This window comes from Poromitra crassiceps (genome assembly GCF_964638095.1).
Source record: "Poromitra crassiceps genome assembly, chromosome: 6".
NCBI classification, from domain to species: domain Eukaryota; kingdom Metazoa; phylum Chordata; class Actinopteri; order Beryciformes; family Melamphaidae; genus Poromitra; species Poromitra crassiceps.
Window position 1 is genome coordinate 22,639,902 of NC_139627.1, and position 20,549 is coordinate 22,660,450.

General features: G+C 43.4%; 1 protein-coding gene across 1 annotated transcript in view; it reads right to left on the reverse strand.

Annotated features, from left to right (window-relative positions):
- ikzf2 (IKAROS family zinc finger 2) overlaps positions 1-20,549 on the reverse strand; it is a gene marked incomplete at its 3' end in the record, with an annotated part of 32,102 nt that overhangs the window by 1,180 nt on the left and 10,373 nt on the right. The window contains exons 4-8 of the mRNA XM_083639526.1: positions 17,299-17,400; positions 10,955-11,143; positions 8,186-8,353; positions 3,090-3,227; positions 1,993-2,124 (exon numbers count right to left, since the gene is read on the reverse strand). Coding sequence (XP_083495652.1) covers positions 1,993-2,124; positions 3,090-3,227; positions 8,186-8,353; positions 10,955-11,143; positions 17,299-17,400 — 729 coding nt within the window. The remainder of the gene's footprint in view (positions 1-1,992; positions 2,125-3,089; positions 3,228-8,185; positions 8,354-10,954; positions 11,144-17,298; positions 17,401-20,549) is intronic.

Genomic DNA, 20,549 nt, shown 5'->3' on the forward strand with positions numbered 1-20,549 from the left:
GAATGGGTGTTTTCACAAACATCTCTATTCCAGTTAATCAAACCCACATCTTGTTATTATTTTGGGGCTTGTTGTTTTTTTGTGCGTTTTGCACTTGGTCTGCGTGTGTGCAAGTCTAATGGGGTGGAAAGCCCCAATGAGTGCACTGTTTAACCCCTCCAGAACAGGGATGCGGTGAGCTGTTTTCTCTCGATAAGAGCAACATAAAGTTACAGGTGTAGCCTACCTAACCACAAAGGAGTGAAAAACATTTCCTTGCCTATCTGTCATCCGCTCACTGTTGCTGCTCAATCTCTTCCTCTCTTTCTAATAGTGTGGTAAATAAAGCTATTTGACGAGAGGGGAGGAAAAAAGCTAATTTGCACTCACAAACACGACAGGACTATTTTGAAAAATACAGTTTTGTATGCAACCTTGAAAAAAAAAGGAAAAGCAAACAAATTCTAGCATTTTTAAATTACTCCCACAGATGGTTCTGAAGTTATGTTTCAGTGAGAAAGAAGGAACAACATACAGTATGACTGTGAAATTCATTGCAAAGCATGGCGTGATTATACTGTAACTGGTAACCTACATTTTAAACCTCCTGTGAAGCTACTGTTAAAGTCAGACTTGCTCAGTCGGGTATCATGTTCGTCTGCCTCTGCCTGGACAAGCAATATCTTTATTTCACACAGAGGTTGGCAAACGGCTGAACAAGTCAGGCTCGGATTCCGGTTGAGCTAATGCCATAGTCGCAATACCCTGAATGGCCGAGTAGCACCATAGCACTGATACGACTGAATCCTCTGCAAAGAAATGATGTTTCACCTCTAGCACCACATCAGACTAACTGACGCAGGCACAGCTCTCTGCTGGAATGCAATTGTATCAAAGTCTTCTCTCTTGGCTGAATGCAAAATTGGTTGTGGGGTCGAGAGACAAGGACAAACTAAATGCCTCCAAGCAATAAATCACGGTGTAGTTGAGGGATGCAACTAACGATCATTTTCCTTGTTGATTAATCTGCTGATTATTTTTTCTGATTAATCGATTAGTTGTTTGGTCTATAAAATGTATAAAAAGAAAATGGTGAAAACAGCTGGCGATCAGTGTTTCCTAAAGCCCAAGATGACTTCCTCAAATGTCTTGTTTTGCCACAAGTTACACAAACCAAAGATATTCAGTTTTACTGTTTAAAGAAATCAGAAAATATTCACATTTAAGAAGCTGGAATCAGAGTTTTAACTTTTTGTCCTTAAAAGAAATTACACAAACCGATTATCAAAATAGCTGGCGATTAATTTAATAGTTGACAACTAATCGATTAAACCTTGCAGCTCTAGTGTTCCTAGATTGAGGTCACTCAGTCTGATCAGTCTGTTAACTGCCACCATCTACTCACCCACAAACTTCTGATCAGTCTGTTAACTGTCACCATCTACTCACCCACAAACTTCTGATTGGTCTGTTAACTGCCTCCATCTACTCACCCACTTCTGATCAGTCTGTTAACTGCCACCATCTACTCACCCACAAGCTTCTGATTGGTCTGTTAACTGCCTCCATCTACTCACCCACAAACTTCTGATCAGTCTGTTAACTGCCACCATCTACTCACCCACAAACTTCTGATCAGTCTGTTAACTGCCACCATCTACTCACCCACAAACTTCTGATCGGTCTGTTAACTGCCTCCATCTACTCACCCACAAACGTCTGATCAGTCTGTTAACTGCCACCATCTACTCACCCACAAACTTCTGATTGGTCTGTTAACTGCCTCCATCTACTCACCCACAAACGTCTGATCAGTCTGTTAACTGCCACCATCTACTCACCCACAAACTTCTGATTGGTCTGTTAACTGCCTCCATCTACTCACCCACTTCTGATCAGTCTGTTAACTGCCACCATCTACTCACCCACAAGCTTCTGATTGGTCTGTTAACTGCCTCCATCTACTCACCCACAAACTTCTGATCAGTCTGTTAACTGCCTCCATCTACTCACCCACAAACTTCTGCGGGATGGTGCTCTTCCTCTTGCCCACGTTGCTCTGCAGCCGTTCGATGACGGGCGGCCGGTCGAAGGCCACCATGACGCTGGGCTCTGCCAGGGGCCTCGGCTCCTTCCGGACCTCTCCTGCGCAGGTGGAAGAGGGGAGAGGGGTTAGAAAGGGTGGCAGAAAATGTATTTGGGTATTAAATCATGGGAAATTGGACAAAAGGTAGGTTTCTAAATTGAACGTAGGCTAACAGTAACATTTTTTTCCAAATGTGGAAACGAAAGGAAATCAGAATTAGCCTTTATTTGTTGGGTTTTTTAAAGCCTTGAATCCCTGCTTGAAATTCAACCATAACCTCTGTTTAGTATTTCTTGCCCTTTTCTTGTTAAAAGAAAATTTTCTTTTAAGCCATTTTTCAAGTGAAAATGTTGAATTAATGAAATAATGACCTAGTTAATTGAATAACTGTACATAAATTGCAGATTGTACACACACACACACACACACACACACACACACACACACACACACACACACACACACACACACACACACACACACACACACACACACACACACACACATACATGAACACACAGAGAAAATAATAAACTACTAAATGAATTATTAATGCAAGAAGAGTAGCCAGAGAGATATTGAATAACATGTGTTAATGAAGTTAACATTCAATCTAATTGAGCACATTCAAGATTTTCTCAAAGTCAATGTCAAATAAATTGTGTTGAGGACCTCTAAGCTCCTGTCTTTTTAGCATATTCATTATATCATTTCTGCTTTTTGATGTGCAACTGAACAGGAGGGGATTTCAGGGAGGCTAAAACCTGAGAACTCCCATACTGGACCAAATGGAAGCACAAAGCATTTTATTTTTATTTTTATGAATTAATATTGCATGATTAGACTGATTACTCATGAGCTTGAGATGATTCTGGAGGTGAGACCCAACTCTGCTGCTGCATTTCATCACACCCTATTATATTTCCTGTTCGCCGTCAGACCAACACGGTCCTCGTGGTTTATTTCCTGTTCCCTGTCAGACCAGCACTGTCCTCGTGGTTTCATTCTTAGGAAAGCTGTTTACCTGGGTAAGGGCCGTTGTTGGCGGCCGGGTCCATGCCGACGCTCTGCAGATAACTATGGCAGCGCTCTTTATGCTCCTCCAATGATGTGCGCTGCTTGTAGCTCCGCCCACAATAGTTGCACTTGTGTGGTTTGCCAACTAAAAGTGAGAAGACATTAAAAGGAAGGCCTATTAATTTCATTCAGGGAGAGTGGGTACGATGACGGTCCTCTAGGGTGATGCAACCTGCCACAGCCTTCAGACAGTGCGTAATAGTAAACATCATCTACTATACAAACTACAAACGAATCGAGAGCAAGCTTCTGAGCTCATGGCTGTTCCACTACTAGTGTGTGAGTCCCCACACAGCAGACTGCAGCACCGCAGTGGGCGAAGTACACACAGATAGTTGCGCCAGAACGTCTGCAGCTAACACTCCCACTGCATCGCATGAGTGAAAAGGGAAAGCTGATCACGCATCCCATGGTGGCGGTAGGAAACTAACTCCAATGTCAAAGGGCTATGGAGGTGGAGCATGATTCATAGCGCCATTTCCATTCATCTCAACTCTATTCCATTCCATCAACAGAGGATGGCTTTTACATCCACCTCATCCACGCAATGAACCTATCCATCCATCCATCCATCCATGCTTCCTTCCATTCATCTTAGTTGCCTGAGCACCCAATCAATGGATTCATGGATGGATGAACCAATCATTCATTCTTTCAATCAAACAATTATTCAATCATGTTTGACATTAATAAATCAAAATTTATATGTAACAATGGCTCAGAGTTCAGAGGAGGGCGGGTGGGACGGGAGGGAGGGAATGACGTTAGTTGTGAATTAATTTTTGTAAGCAGATATACCATGTTTAAAATCAATAAAAGTATATGTGATACAAACAATAAATCAAAATTTGATCTTGATGTACAATGTTCAAGAACATCATTGGTGTTTGAAATAGTATTGGTACAATATTCCTTGCAAACGTCATTATCCACTCACTCACAAGTTACAAACTCCACTACCGAAATAGTTTTCTTTGATTTCACTGAAATCTGACCTTGACAATTTAATTTTTGTATTTTTGTAGGCCATCCCGGAAGTTAGCATTGTGCTCGGTTCCCTCGTCTGTAAGGCAATGGGATTTTTGTGGGGATTTTGGTTAGATGCCTGAAATAAGGTATAGGCTTCACAAAAGTTTATGAAACGGCGACATTTGTGTTCAGCAAAATAATCGTCACAAAATGAACGTCACTTTTATGATTTTTCAAGCATAAATGTGATTGCCAAAAGTCGCGATTTTCAGAAAACGCTTCAAAAATCATGAAAGTGGTGTTCATTTGTGAAGATCATCTTCCTGAACACAAAGGTCTCAGTTTCATAAACTTTTGTTAAACACAGACCTTATTTCAGGCATCTAACCAAAATCCCCATATACAACTCCCATTGACTTCCAGACGAGGGAACCAGGAGATGCTAACTTCTGGGTGCGGCACTCGATCTCTTGCACTTAATAAAATCAGGCCATTCGGTTTTTTCAATGGGCCGGATGCTTTTGCCACCATTTGAGCCGCGTCCTCAGCGCCAATTTCACTGCAACATCCTCAAGTGAAAACACTACGTGCAGCCAGGCAGACACTGCTGAGGAAACAGGTCATAAGGGAGTCACTGGCCCAGGGACACCTTCATTCATTAGGCAGTGTAGTGAGAAGCTCGCTGTGCCGTTAAGTATTATTAGAAGCTGCTGTGTCTGTGGATGAGCCAGGTAGCTGTGAGTACAGAGAAACCAAACGCCTCACAGTCTGAGGCATGGAGGTGTCAACACACACACGCATGCACGTGCCCCCCCCCCTCCTTGAACATAAAATCTATTTAATTACATTTTATATGTATATATACTGTATATGTTTTATATATATATATTTCTATATTGCTATATTACTAAAACATAGTAAAACAAGTTATTATATCTGCTGCATATGGTTTTAGCTGCCTGGCTTGCATCCCTACACAAACGACACATCGTGCTAATGTGCGCACGCAAAATAAATGATAACCCACTTGTCACAGTATGACACAGCCACATAATCTTCCCTCAGCAAGCACTTTTTGACTGAATCATATGGAATGATAATAGAGTGAATCATATGGAAGGATCAGAGGTTATCTGCTGTATCTGCCATTCAGTATTATTGTGGTTTATGAATGACAGTGGGTTAGCTTAATCTGAAACTAGGGTTGATCATAATTTTTCCGAGTATGAATCGATGACAAAGCTAATGGTTATGACAAAGGGTTTCAATGTTTCTAAAGTGTGGTAGAAGCACGGGTCATCACAGTAATATTCATTCTGGGTAATGAAAGAGTCACTTTACAATGAAACGTCAGCATGGAAATCACTTGTCGCTTTCCAGCCCTGAAACTAAAACAGTGGCAAGTTACAGTTCTATTCAATCAGATATCACTCTCTCTCCCTCTGTGACTCACTGCCACGCACACGCACGCACACACACGCACACACACACACACACACACGCGCGCGCGCGCGCGCACGCACGCACGCACGCACGCACACACACACACGCACGCACAATCGCACACGCACAAGCACACACATACACACACACACACACACACACACACACACACACACACACACACACACACACACACACACACACACACACACACACACACACACACACAGAGACATATTACTTTTTCTTATTTACCAGACCACCCACACATGACCTTGTGCAGATGTTGGATGGAGCTATTCTTATTCATGCAAATTGTCCACGCTGTGCACTCATGACTCACTTGACTGCTTGCATTTGCCTAATAAACGGGAACTTGCTCTACTGTATTCTCTCTATTTTACACAACGTGCAATCCTTTCCTCTCAGAAAACACCTAGCCTATCTGACATTATGATTTCACCAATTAGATAACACCTAGCCTATATCTGACATTGTGATTTCACCAATCAGATAACACCTAGCCTATATCTGACATTATGATTTCACCAATCAGCTACTGTTGTCTTCCAGTGAAACGTGCAACCTGTGTGTTAAGGACGGTGGTCAAACGCAACAGCCTTTTGCTCCGTCACTCTTCTGCAGTAGCCTATCTCGCTCTCTCTCTCTCTCTCTTTCTTATCGTCTTTTTCCACGCCTAACTTCTCTTTCCACGCCTAACTTCCCTCTTTCGCCGCTGCACCTGTTTGGCAGGGCAGCAGGCCAGGGTTGCCAGGTTTGTAGCACTGGGGAGACCAGGGTTGCCAGGTTTGTAGCACTGGGGAGACCAGGGCGTATCAGGAGCTTCACGACGGCCCGACTCCCCCGTATCACAAATTCCTCCCATTCCTCCCTGCCTGACTCTGGTGGGCAGAGGGAGGGCAACTCCCTGCTCATACTGTAGGCTTTTAGTGGGGAAAAGAGGAGGTGACATACAAAGTGAATCTAGCCAAAAAAAGGAAACTGTAGGAAAGGGTCATGGCTGAACGTGGAAGACCGATGTGGAGAAGCAGATACCAAGAGACACAACCGATGCTGTGCTCCTATAACAACGAGGCATCTAAGGAACGACTGAGGCAGACAGAGATCACACACATGTAAAGCACGTACAACTGCTCGCACAAACGCACACATGCCCCTCCACCTACAAAGAGCGCTGTGTGTGTGTGTTAGCTCCCATGGGGGCATCAGAGAAGTCGGTATTGTCTGACCCTGATTTCAAAGACGCAAAAGGGAGAGGAGAGCACATCCTCTCTGGTAGGAAAGTGGGTTACAGTTAAGACAGACAGCCAGCGCTCCCCGAGTGTCTCTCAATAGACACAGAGAGAGTTTCCTCCCGAGCGAGTCGAGCAACTCAGGAACAGCCTGTCCTTGGTACCTAACCACAAAGCTCTGACACTAAAAAAAACACTGTAAAAAAACAGCCAGGCAGCGCTGCTTCTATCCAACAATATGAGAGAGAAGAGTTAGCTGCAGGCACGTGTGGCTACTGTGGCTACAGCAGCTCTGTTAGCTCTGACATAAGCAGAGACGGCGTTCACACAAACAATCCATTTGATCTGTGAATGCAAATGCCTCATGGAGAAATTGATAACTTTATGGGGGTGAAACTGTAGCCTGAAGATAGTATCTTGAAAACTGGCTGAACTAAAAGAAAAAAGAAAAAAAAGAAGCACTGCTAGCTACCATGTTACAGTGGGTCTGTCTGATATGGCGTCATGCCTCTAGGAATAAATCGATGCATGGCAAACACTGCAAAGACAATCTTAACACTAAGAGCATCATGGAGACACCCGGACTGCGTTCACGTACATTTTTCCATGACGATTTTTATACCACATTCCGTTTAGCAATAGAGTGCTGCAGGGATGACATATTTTTGTAGGCCTACCCAGAAGTTAGCATCGCCCTGGGTTCCCTCCACAAAAATTCGAAAATGGGATTTTTCCGTTGGATTTTGGATGACTGCAGAATAAGCTCTGTGGTAAACAGAAGTCCATGATCCAGGTTTGCGGTTTTTGAAGCGTGAATGCAATCGTCAATGCGGCTGGTTTTGGAATGTTAATTTTAATTTTAATTAATGACGTGATGCACACATCAGGCCCGACTTTTGGTTTTGTGCCTCTTGTTACCTGACTGATTGAGTGACTGACTTACCTTAACAATATGTTGAATATTTTATAGTAGTTTTTATTTATTTATTCGTTTATGTTGTATTTATTTATTTATTTATTTATTTATTTATTTATTTATTTATTTATTTATTTATTTATTTATTTATTTATTTATGTCATTTATTTCCTTGTTTTTTACCAGTTCAATTATATTTAAAGTTCAAAGACATTCAGTGTTAAAAAATATTGTTTTTTAAATTCCATAAATGCATGATGTTCCCAAAGTCAATGAGTGTCAAATAATCGTGATCTCAATATCAATCAAAAATAATTGTGATTATGATTTTTTTTTTAATAATCGGGCAGCCCTACTCTGAAGTGCCTGGGGATGAAAAGAAACGGCGCTCTTTTATTTTTGGCATTGAAGTGGACGAGGGAGGAGAGAGAGCTAGGAGAAGACGAGTCACGAGAGTCTGACCTGCGTGAGTGCGCAGGTGGCCGGTGAGGGCGTCGCGCCGGCGGCAGGCGTAGTTGCAGAAGGGACATTTGAAGGGTTTCTCTCCCGTGTGCAGCTTGATGTGGCGCAGTAGGTTCCCCTTCTGAGTGAACGAGATGCCGCACTGGCTGCAGTGGAAGGGCCTGTCACCTGAAAAGAGGCAGACACAGGAAGTCATCAGGGATGTTTCCAGAAAGCCCCAACAGCCCTGACACAGAACAGGGGCTGAGTCAACGTTCATTTTGTCTGTAACTGACAGCTGACGTCATCTGTAACTGTAACTGTCTGTAACCGACATCTGACGCCGTCTGTAACTGTAACTGTCTGTAACTGACAGCTGACGCCGTCACCCTGCATGACACTACACTAGAAACGACATCCATTGGCAGCCGTTGTGAATTTTCAAAAATGAAATATCTCACCCTCCATGACTTTTCCTACACCTGCTTTCTGTTGTATAAACAAAATAATTGTTAAATGAAAAGCTTCAGTAGGATCCGTTTCAGCCATTTTTACCGTTACGTCATTGAAAAACATTAAAATAAAACTACAATCAGGCAGTATTGATGCGACACTGAGAAACCCTTATTTGGCGATGTTCAAAGAAGACGTTTTTAGGCAGTGAGTGAAGCAGTGCCATGTTGTCAAGCTGTGGAGTCACTTTATGTCCTCTGTTCACCTAAACCCCACTGTGATGACATTTATAACTGCTGCTGGCTCACGTGTGGCCATGCTGCGCTGCGGTGTCACATCTCCATCCTTGTAGCACACCACCCTTGGTGTGTGTGCGTGCGCGCTCGCGTGCGTGTGCAGTCTCTCACCACACAGTAACTGGTGTGCCTCCATTCCTAGCTAGACCATTAGTTATGTGGTGAACTAACAAGCAAGTTAGCCATGTTTACTCTCAAAAGTTACAGATGCCCACCCTCTTCTGGGTTCCGCATATGACCTAAGAGATTTCATCTGCCATTCATTTTTCCATACAGTAGACATTTTGAAAAATCCTTATAATTGTCAAAGCAAGCAATTCAGCTATATTCAGATTCACGAGAGACCATAGTACTGAAGTCAATGGTGACTGGTTTTCTCTCAAGTTGTGCTGGCAAATTCTCCGTGTGTTATATTGACAAACTTCACCTGTGTTTCAACTGGCATGAGGGTGAGTACATCATGACAGAATTTTCATTTTTGGGTGAACTGTTCCTTTAATTCAATGGAAGTGAATTGCATTACATTGAAGTTAACTGATTTTAATTGAACTGAACTCAGCTAAACTGAACTAAATTTAACTGAACTGAACTGGGACTTATCTGGTGTTTGCATGATCGCCCGTGATTGTGTGGGTTTCTTCCTCCTTCATTTCGAAGAGACTCTAACTTGCCCATAGATATGAACGGGAGTGTGAGTGTGACTGTCTATGTGTTCGTCCCTTCCTTCTGGAACAAGTGGCTAAAGAGAATTAATGAATTAATGAACTTAAATGTACTTAATTAAATTGAAGTGAACTGAACTTCACTGAATCGATTATGCAGGGTTGGTAAAGCTTGTGGGAGTATCAGCTATCAACAAAGGTACACCTTGTGACCATTATCGAGTCGCAGTTGTTTTTGGTTTCTAGGAACTCTTTTTGGCCTCACGCGCAACTACTGTATTCTGCAAATCTTTTGATCTGCGGCCGCTTGGAAAAGAGAAACACGATCCTGACGCGGTGGCGGCTGGAGCGGCCGTGGCGTCAGGCGACAGGGCTTGGGAACAGGTTGCGGGGGATTCCAGGGATATTTTTTTCCCTTATAATGATTCCAAGTACGAAGCTATTGTCTTTGAACAAACAGCAGAAAGCCTTCCACACCCACTGGAAGAAAACAAATGATTTCTGACTCACTCCAGACACGGGAAGACATACATGACACGACGCCCTGGTTTCAACCGTGAAACTCATCTGAAAGATATGAAGTCCTTTATGGATCGCCACACGCATAGATGCAATAGAAATGGTCACATACTACACAATAGTACGCATTTTTCTTGGCCTTTGGATAGGGAAGCACGATATGGTTTTCTTTTCCCAGATGATACGATAACCGATAATTACCTGCTCCTCATGGCCAATAAGATAACCACTAATTTCACATTTATTGTAGTTTATGCACACTTGAGGGTAAGAGGGGCTACAGTAAGATGTAGTGAGCAAAGATAGATGATTTAATACTCCATAACTCTGACCTAACCAAATCTAACTGACATCACTATTGTGAACTACAACAAAAACAAAGAACAGTTCTGACCCTTCAAATGTAAATTTATTTTATTCTAGTAATGTACATCAAAAACTTCACAAACACACTTTGGCTTTTATAGAGCATGTTGTCTAAGAATTAAAATTAAATGCTTTGGCATAATCTGTCAAATCCGACATGTCAATGTATTAACATGTCAATACAAAAATAACCAGAACCGAAAGCCTATGGCTGCTTAGTCTGCAGATAAAACACAGTGACAAAAGGCATACAGTATAGTAGACTGGCTCCTATTGTATGTCATTTTATGCTTATACAAAGGAGTTTTCCAACTCGTTTTGTATATATATTATTATAGCTGACATTTATCGGCTATAATAATGCCGATATTTATTTATGCAGATGCCAATGATAGCTAATAAATATAAATTAACCATTATCGGCCAATAATTTATTGGCACCAATATATATTGTGCATCTCTACTTTTGGAAATATTATATTGAAACTGGGTACCGTTCGGTTGTCGATTTCCTCCGTCAGCTGCGTCTGGCCCAGAGAGGCCGTCCTGCAGGTTGTTTGGACTGTCTGTCATGGGCTCCTCTGGTCCCAGTCCCTCCTCCCCACTTTGGCTCATGTCCTCCGGTGCCGAGGTTCTGCTTTCGGCCTCCTCTCCCGTTTCTTCCTCCTGCTTAATTCTGGGTTCTGTCAGGGAAAAAACAAGGCAATGCTCAGACGCTGCATGAACTTACAGTATCTACTGTAGATGATGCATGAACTTATTCACGATTATGATGCGTTCATTTATTTCACAACACTACCGATAATTCAGGACAATCTCGCCCATGTTCTTAGGTGTTTACAATACATTCACGCTACTGTTAGTAGATTGGCTGGCCTAAGAACGGTTGAACGGTAAGAACGGGTTGGCTGAGATCGGCCTTTGGATGGATTGGGTTGGCCTGGGATGAACTTTGGTGAACTTGGAGAGAATGGGAGAGAGAAAGAGAGAGAGAGAGAGAGAGAGAGAGAGAGAGAGAGAGAGAGAGAGAGAGAGAGAGAGAGAGAGAGGAGATAGAGAAAGCGAGAAAGAGAGGGAGAGAGAACAGGCTGGTCTGGTTCCTGGTTGTCTCTCTCTCCCTGGGGAGGAGGGGCGTGTCAGAGGCCCTGTGGCTTAACACCTGACTGGCAGTGGGAGACCGGCTGGATGAGTGGAGGATGGAGGGTGAGAGGGAGAGAGAGAGAGAGAGAGAGAGAGAGAGAGAGAGAGAGAGAGAGAGAGAGAGAGAGAGAGAGAGAGGGCGGGTGGTAGAGGCGGGAAATAATCACTCACCAGGCATTAGGAATTCACACTCCCATTTACACAGACATAAATACAGAGTGGAAAAATGCACATACCCAGTGGACACACGCCCACCTACACCTAGTCCTCCAGCCTGGTGCCACTTTGCTTGTTAATCAGCCACAATGCACTGCACACATACAATGTTGATCAGGTTTTTAAGGAGTTTGCCAAAAGGCTCTGCAGCTGAAATCTCCACACATGGCGGCTCCGTGCATTCCTGGACAAACCTGATCTGGACTCTGTCCAGGTGAGTCTAACCCATCCTGACAGTCCTGTTCTGAGCCCTAATCACAGGGTTGTTTCACCAAAGCCTGTCATCTACCCGCATCCGTCCCCCGTCCCCTCGGGCTTCCAGGCTCCCATCCGGCCCCTGTCCCCTGTCCCCTGTCCCCTGGGGCTCCCAGGCTCCCATTCACTTAACACCTAGTTCACCTCACACCCAGTTTCTCAGCGAAACACTTACAACAATCCCGTTTAGAAAGAAAAGGGGCCGATTTCCTCTGCAAAGACCATCAGCGGCAGCATTCTTAAGCCAGTTTGTTCTCCTGTGCTGCAGTATGCCAGAGGAGCTCGTCTCCCAATAATAACGATCAAGCCTTGACTTCCAAAGCTGTATCCTGGCAACACGGAGCAGAACTGAGCATCAGTCTCCTCCGGGCGTGCTACAGAGTGGTCAGATGACGTCTGGACTTTGAGGAGGGTGCTGCGACAACAGCCGCACTGAAAACAGGGGAGCGTATTTCCCATAATTTACATACAGTAAAATCAGGGTTAAAGGTCACTAAAAGCAACATATGGTTAAAAAATAGGACATTCTATACCGTGTCTATCTTATCACCCGAACTGTCACCGACGCCAAAGGGTGTAACTCTACCCCCTTACTGTATATTTATACCAGACAAGGGCGCACAATACCACCACTATTGATGTACAGTTTGTTTGAAATTTGACACCGCCCCAGTGCTTATTTTCATCAGAAGACGTCTTTTGTAATGAAACCTCAGAAAACGAACGGTGTGAGGCAACCCGCAGGATGACAACAGCTCTTATGGGGAAATAATATATATATTTTTCTTGCCCAGGTTCCCACGTAAATGTGCTGATCTGTTATCTCTGACTTGTTATGTCATGTCATGTCATGCTGTCATGTCATGTCTTCTTATGTCATGTCATGATTTGTTGCTTGCTGCTCACCTGTGAGCTTTTATAGAGTGTTGGATAGGCTGCCAAACTGAATTGCCCATCTGGGATAAATAAAGTCATCTGAATGGGGAGAGTAACCACCCGCCACCCGGCACCGGAGCCAAATGGCCAAATAAGAATTGGCCTGCATTTATATATAGCGCTTTATAATCAGTAGGTACATTCACCCATTCACACACAGACATTCATATACCGATGGCAGCAAGCTACCACGCAGGGTGCACTGCTGGCACACCATCGGGAGCGATTTGGGGTTCAGTATCTTGCCCAAGGACACTTCGACATGCGGACTGGAGGAGGCGGGAATCGATCCACTGACCTCTTTTATCCAAAGCGATTAGTGGACGACCCGCTCTACCTCCTGAGCTACAGCCGCCCAACAAACACACCACCCCTCCCCCCACGTGCCTCTGCAAGCTGTAGGGAGACCAACTTCTCTTTTTCTCTCGTCTGGCTCCCTTTCCTCACTCGGTTTCCCCTTTTGTCACTCGGCCGCTTGCTTCACGGTGACGCAGCTGAAGCTAATCCGAGTCATCAGCTGAACAGAGGGAAAGGAAGCAAACCGACACTTCTGACGAGGGGCAGGATGGTATGGCCACATGTTTCTGCACAGGTTCTCACCATAGAAACTGTCCTCAGTAATTGTTGTGATAAACGACAGTTCGATTGTTACCCAGGGAGCGTGTGTGTGTGTGTGTGTGTGTGTGTGTGTGTGTGTGTTTTAGGCAGCATTGTAGTTGAGTCGAGTCGGACACAAGTCCGAGTCCTGGACACCAGGGTGTGAATTTCATCATTTTAGGGGCAAGGCCATCTGTCCTTCAGCGTCGCACATTTTTTTAGGGCACAAGGCCACATGCCAGGTAGTCTCGACGCCAGACCCATGAGAGTTCTTACGCTGATACACTACGTTACTGCATGCTGCAGAGCTCTCTCTGGGTCTGGGACACTTTCCCTCAGAGGGCTGGTTATGGGAGGGAACCGTTCACTTGGCCAGTCATATGCCAGTGATGGCTTCAGTCCTCTCCAATCAGTAACGACTTTGCAATCAGACAACACGGGAGGCGCAGCCCATTTGCTTTCTCATCGGTGCTATGACGTGTCACTCATTCAATTTCAACCCGCCTTCAAAACCAGCAGTCGTTGTTAACTGGCACAGACTCACTTACAGTATGTAGTATGCGGAGCGCAGCGATTCAACCACATAATATTTGAGTCTGGAGAGAGACTACATGCCAGGGCATAAAGGCAGTTGCTCTATTGACAATGTGAAGAGCAATTTTTCTGAAATGTGTGTTAAAAATGATTAAATTACACATCCTTTGCATAGGGCAGGCTACATTAAACTGAGACCACTGACACTTTTAAAGCAACTGACAGTAGCAGGCTGGTAGCAGGGCACTGCCAAGGTGGCCTTAGGGATCTCAGGGCATCACAGCCAGAGGGAGGGGCAGCGGAGGTCATGGCCTGATGGCCACTGTTTAATTCCCACCCTGCTGGACACATTTTCAGGACTCGTGACTCGACTTGGACTTGAGCACTGATGACTCAGACTTGGATTTTTTTATTTTTATTTTATTTAACCTTTATTTAACCAGGTAAGTCATTAAGAACAAATTCTTATTTACAATGGCGACCTGGATTTGGACTCTGAATCAAGCATTCTTGCATTCAGACTCGGAAGTTGTAGACGAGCACTGTGACTTGTTAGTTGATAAAGACTGTTTTATTGTATTTTATTTGGTGGGGGGGGGGGGGTAATAATTTGGCATAAGATATTGATAGCTATATTTATACCATGACATTATTAAATTTCGTGCAATGGGGCAGGCACCTGTGTGTTCCACCTACACGCAGATTCACGCTCATGTTCAGTAACTCCGGACTCGGACTCAGGTACTCTGTACTCTTCTTTGGTGACTTGGACTTGAACACTGGGGACTCGAGACTCGACTCGGACTCGCGATATAGTAACTTAACTAACACTGGTTTTAGGGTTCAACAGATATGGGTTTTTGAAGCAATACCGATACATTATTTTTGCATTGAAGATCCCAATATTTTGTGATGATATTCAATATTATTGAAATGCAACGCTTTTCATTCATGAAAAATTCCACAAAATGACAAGTATTCAGTATTTTTACCATCATGGAACACTAACACTCGAAACTGAAAACCAGACAAATTACATTATTTTAGGTGGGTTAAACAGCTTCTTCTTTTTTTATATTTTATTTTGCAATTTTCAGAACATAGGGAACAAACAGGCTCAGACAAAAAAAATCAAAATACAAAAACAAAAACCTACATACATCATCAACATTCCAGTGTTACCATTAAAGGAGAATTCCGGTTTTTTACACCCCAGACCTTATTTCCATAATGTTTTACTCACCCAAATAACTTTGGTTTCATTCGGATGCCCACAGAACATTTCCAGCTCCGAGCACACTCCTCAAACAGGCTATAACGGGCGCAAACGGGGCATGCTGAATACGCTCTGTAAATAACACCTTTTCTGTCACATGGCGGTTCATTGTGGTTGTATGAGAACATGAATTAGCTATCTAACTAACCAACCGTGCTGCCGACAGCCTGCTCTGTTTACTATCCGACTGTCCGTCACATAGATAACACCTCCCGCTTTATCTCCCGCTGCTGTTTGTAATCGATATATGGCCTTACTCCATACGAGCGGCAATTGAATTGAATCATCCATAATCTTGAAATCAGATCATATCTATATGCTAAGCTAGGCTGCTACTAACACAACATAACAGCGAGTCAACTCTGACCTGCCCCGGATGTGCTTACAGTGCTTATGTTCTTCTTCTGTGGTTTCTCTTCTTCTTCTGTTACCAAACAGAAGCGCTTCTCACTGCTTCTTCTGAAGCAAGGTCCGGGGCAGGTCAGAGTTGACTGTTATAGTTGTGTTAGCAGCAGCCTAGCTTAGCAAATAGATATGATCTGATTTCAAGATTATGGACGATTCAATTCAATTGCCGCTCGTATGGAGTAAGGCCATACAGTATATCGATTACAAACAGCAGCGGGAGGTGTTACTGTATCTATGTGACGGACACTCGGACAGTAAACAGAGCAGGCTGTCGGGAGGTTAGTTAGATAGCTAATTCATGTTCTCATAATTATATAACAACCACAATGAACCGCCATGTGACAGAAAAGGTGTTATTTACAGAGCGCATTCAGCATGCCCTGTTTGCGCCCGTTATAGCCTGTTTGAGGACTGTACTCGGAACTGAAAACTTCTGTGGGCGTCCGAATGAAACCAAAGTTATTTGGGTGAGTAAAACATTATGGAAATAAGGTCTGGGGTGTAAAAAACCGGAATTCTCCTTTAATGGTAACACTGGAATGTTGATGATGTATGGGATATGCTTGGCATCACCATGGTAACAAGTCCTACCTGATGTCATCTAGGACTATGGCTCTCGCACAAATCCCGTACCATCTCGTCTACGAGACTCCATGGGGGGAGGGGGGGTTCATGGGGGTAACATTCAAACACCTTCACCTATTTATTTGAAGCTTAGCCCACGTTTAATATGACCACCCAAGATTGTAACAACATATATATGATACAAAATTTAAGAAATGCATAATATGTCCCCTTTAAAACAAACTGGTGTGAGGACAGAAACATCTGGTAGACTCAAAGCCCTCCTAACTTGGTTTAGAATTCTGACTGAATTTTTTACAACAAAACTTAAATTTTGTAAAGTCCTAGGCTGCTCCAGCTTAGAAAATAGCATAGCTGGCAGAGAGGAGCCGGCGGTTTAACAGCTTCTTAAGGCGCCTTATTCAATGGTATGGGACTGTGGAAAACATGAGGCCATAAAATGACAAATTAATTGACATAAACAATATAGAACAATTAAATTAATAAATAACATCTGCAAAGGGAATACACATGCATTTCACATTTTACAGACTCCCTTGACATTTTTGACCACAATTCGCTGACACCACACTGGAATGATTTATCTGCTCAGGCATCTGATGTAAAAATAATAATACAATCATGTTCACTGGCTGCAGTCAGGGAGGAACCTCCATCACACTGACTGGAGTGGACCATCTCAGATTTTTAAATAAAAGTCAAATACTAACTCAAGATATCAGTCTACCCCAAATGTCTTTATCTGTGTGTGTGTGTGTGTGTGTGTGTGTGTGTGTGTGTGTGTGTGTGTGTGTGTGTGTGTGTGTGTGTGTGTGTGTGTGTGTGTGTGTGTGTGTGTGTGGTTTTGGAAGTGCTTTTACATGACGGATTTTCTATTAATTGAGCACTCACCACAGGGGGAATTAGGACTCTGAGGTGCTGTCTGTCCGTTGGGTGTCGACAGGTCTGCCAGCATTCTCGAGTTCTCCTTCCTGGGAGAGCACTGGCCGTTACCTGGGAGACAAACGGCAACACGACAATCTTCATTGCACTGTACAGCCTATAGCACTAACACTGCTGCTGTCATGGAGAAACCTCTGCACTGTACAGCCTATAGCACTAACACTGCTGCTGTCATGGAGAAACCTCAATCAGTTCAATTTTGCAGATTTTTATTGTTGTAACTTCAATGGAAATATTTCATTTAAAAAGCCCATTGGATGAACTCAAAAATGCATAGCTGTCAAGCTAAAAACAAGACCGATTTTCTTCCTGTGTGTGAATGAATGAATGAATGAATGAATGAATGAATTCATTCATTCATTCATTCATTCATTAATTCACACACATCAGGAAGAAAATCGAGGTCATTTGCAAAAACAGGTAAACGCCATTCTTAAAATGAACAAACAACATCTGTTTGATACTCCCTGGAGTGCACATAGAAAACATTATTGAGGTGATTTATGTGAACATTATCAGATGAATATGTTTTAGTTATGATTGATAATAAAAAATTCCCAAAAATTAATTAATTACAGTATAAATACATCAATATAAAAAATAAAATGATAAAAAATCCAAACGGAGATACCTGTTTTTGCAAATTAACTCTTCAATATATAAACTGATGGTGATATGGTCCATGCCTGACCTAAGAAATATTATTCAAGTTGTATATACATTATAAATCCAAAGACACAGAGGGATAGATACACACACTCAGGCATGCGTACCCCCCCCCCACCCCCCCCCCCCCCCCCCCCCCACACACACACACACACTCACACACACACACTCACACTCACAACACCTAATATTGAGGTCCATCAGAGGTGTGAAACGTTGATATACAAAGAAAATCCACAAATAATATGGAAGCTGGAAATGGTTTCAGGTTAGATTGGTTAGAGCGATTGGTTACATCTGTCTCACACCCACCAGTGAGTTGCTTTTGCTGGTGTTTCTCAAAAATAAGACCACATTTCCTATAAACCCCTTCCTGCTTCCTGCCGCATATATAGTGTTGCTACTTCTTGTCCCCTGATGCTGGCTCCATCTGAATTGTCTTTTTCACTTAGGAAGATTCCTTTTTCCTTGGACGTGACCCTGAAGTACTGATGTTTTCTGTACTGTAAATGTAAAAATAGGTTTACTTGGTCAAACCAAGCGATTCAGCTATATTTAGAATCAGGAGAGACCATACATGTATAACATTTCACTCAGACCAAAACATTATTATTATTATTTTTTTTTACTTTTTTAATTTGGGAGTTTTCTCAGTAGGAAGGTCTGACCAAGCCAGAAGTATCGCTAACGGGAACTGAACCTGGATCTCCATGGTGGTAGGCGAGTGCTTCTTCTTTTTTACCCAGACACCCCATTTGTTTACGATAATTATCTCAAAAGCAATGTGTGCATGATTTATTGTTTGTATGCTACAAGCATCTTCCTCTCTGGGCTGCAATGCTGCTTTATTTACAGTAGCTATTTTCTCTAGTTTGCATCAACCACCTACTCAGTAGCACAAGAAACTCTGGGATACTTTTGGCCTTTAGAAGAATTATTGAACACTTAAAGGAATAAATTAAATGTGCAAATGGGATAAAGCTGCATTGCAAGCCCAGTCGAAACAGCACCGGAGGGATCCAAACACAGCAAGACCTAACGAGTGCAGGTCAGATATACAAGCGGTGATAGTATTGTTTCCTTGCATTTTAATTTTAAAAACTGTGCTTGAACCAAGGGACTGAATTGCATAATTGATTGGGGTGACCCACCCCATCTATTAAACTGTATAGGGGACACTACCAGTTCTGAAGGGAAAGTGTACAGAAGCAAAACAGCTGTGTAGCAGCAAACAGTCCAGCAAACAGATATAGCTTTGTGCACACTTTCTTTTCCACAATAAGAGAAGGTGAAGCCTCTCATATCTCCCCCCGGTCCTAGCCTGAATGGTCAAGTATGGAGGTCACACTATAGGCCGCTGGCTAAACTGCCTTCATGCACTTATAGGATCCTAATGTCCAGCGGATGCAGATCGGATTGCGTCCTCTCAGCGGTCTGTACAGAACCCGGGCCATGGATAGCCCTGTGTCCACTCGGAGGGAGAGCTACCCAATCCCTTATCCCGTTACACCCCGGCCCCATCAGGGTCACTGGAACAATGCAGTGGCAACAGGCGCACACCCCCACTGACCCAGGTGTCAGATCCCTTAGGAGCCACAGCGAGCTCCGCCAACGTCGCTGAAGACTTTCCTCAAGCGCCGGCGACAACTGAGAAGTGCTGGAAAGCACCTGAGATGATGATGGCAGAATGCCTAATGTGTCTAGCGCGGAGGTACAGTAATAATGGCTTTAGCTGGGAAATCATAGGACTGTCCTGTGCGTGTGACGCCAAACGTCTTTAAGTGACGCCTTGTCACAATTTGTCCACGCCGGTCATGTCTGCCACTATTCCTCGCAGATGGAAAGGAAATCTGTGTCAGATCTCCCTCCGCTGTGAGAGCTCCACTTAGTGTGACAAGCGCTTCGGTGGCATTGTTCCATTGTTGTGGTGGCCCCGCTCAGTGAGGCATGCTGGGAGACGTGGTCCATGACACAATCCCTGGGCCCGGGCTCGTGTTGCACGCGTCGGGGTTGGAGGAAATCTCAGGTGACCGACGCTGGCTATCCCTTGGCAGTGCTGTCCTGGAGACAGGAGTGGCCCAGATTTGTCATGAAGGATTTTCCATTACTGTAGCAGACGCTGACAGCTGCCTAGCAGCGCTGTGACAGGGCTGGAGTGCCATTTGGGGTCGTCTGAGTTGAAATACTAAAACCAGAACCTTCCATCAAAGCTCTTAACACTGCGATATCGTCACAAAAAATGTATGAAATTAGCCAGGCAAATTGTTTTGAATATTGTGAATATCAGTCTAGATGTTGCTGGGATATTATTATATTTGGGATTAAAGGTTCAAGTTGCATAGAAATAAGGTGTCACTTAGGACAATGGCAAAATACAATGCGGCCATTATCTTTCGAATTCATGAAGAAAGACTTGAAGGATAGACTTTGTCATCAAGTGTTTGAACATGTTCAGATCATTTGATTATTGATTGATTGATCATTGATTATCACTGGCAATCAAAATGAAAAAAAAAAAAAAAAAAAAAAAGGAA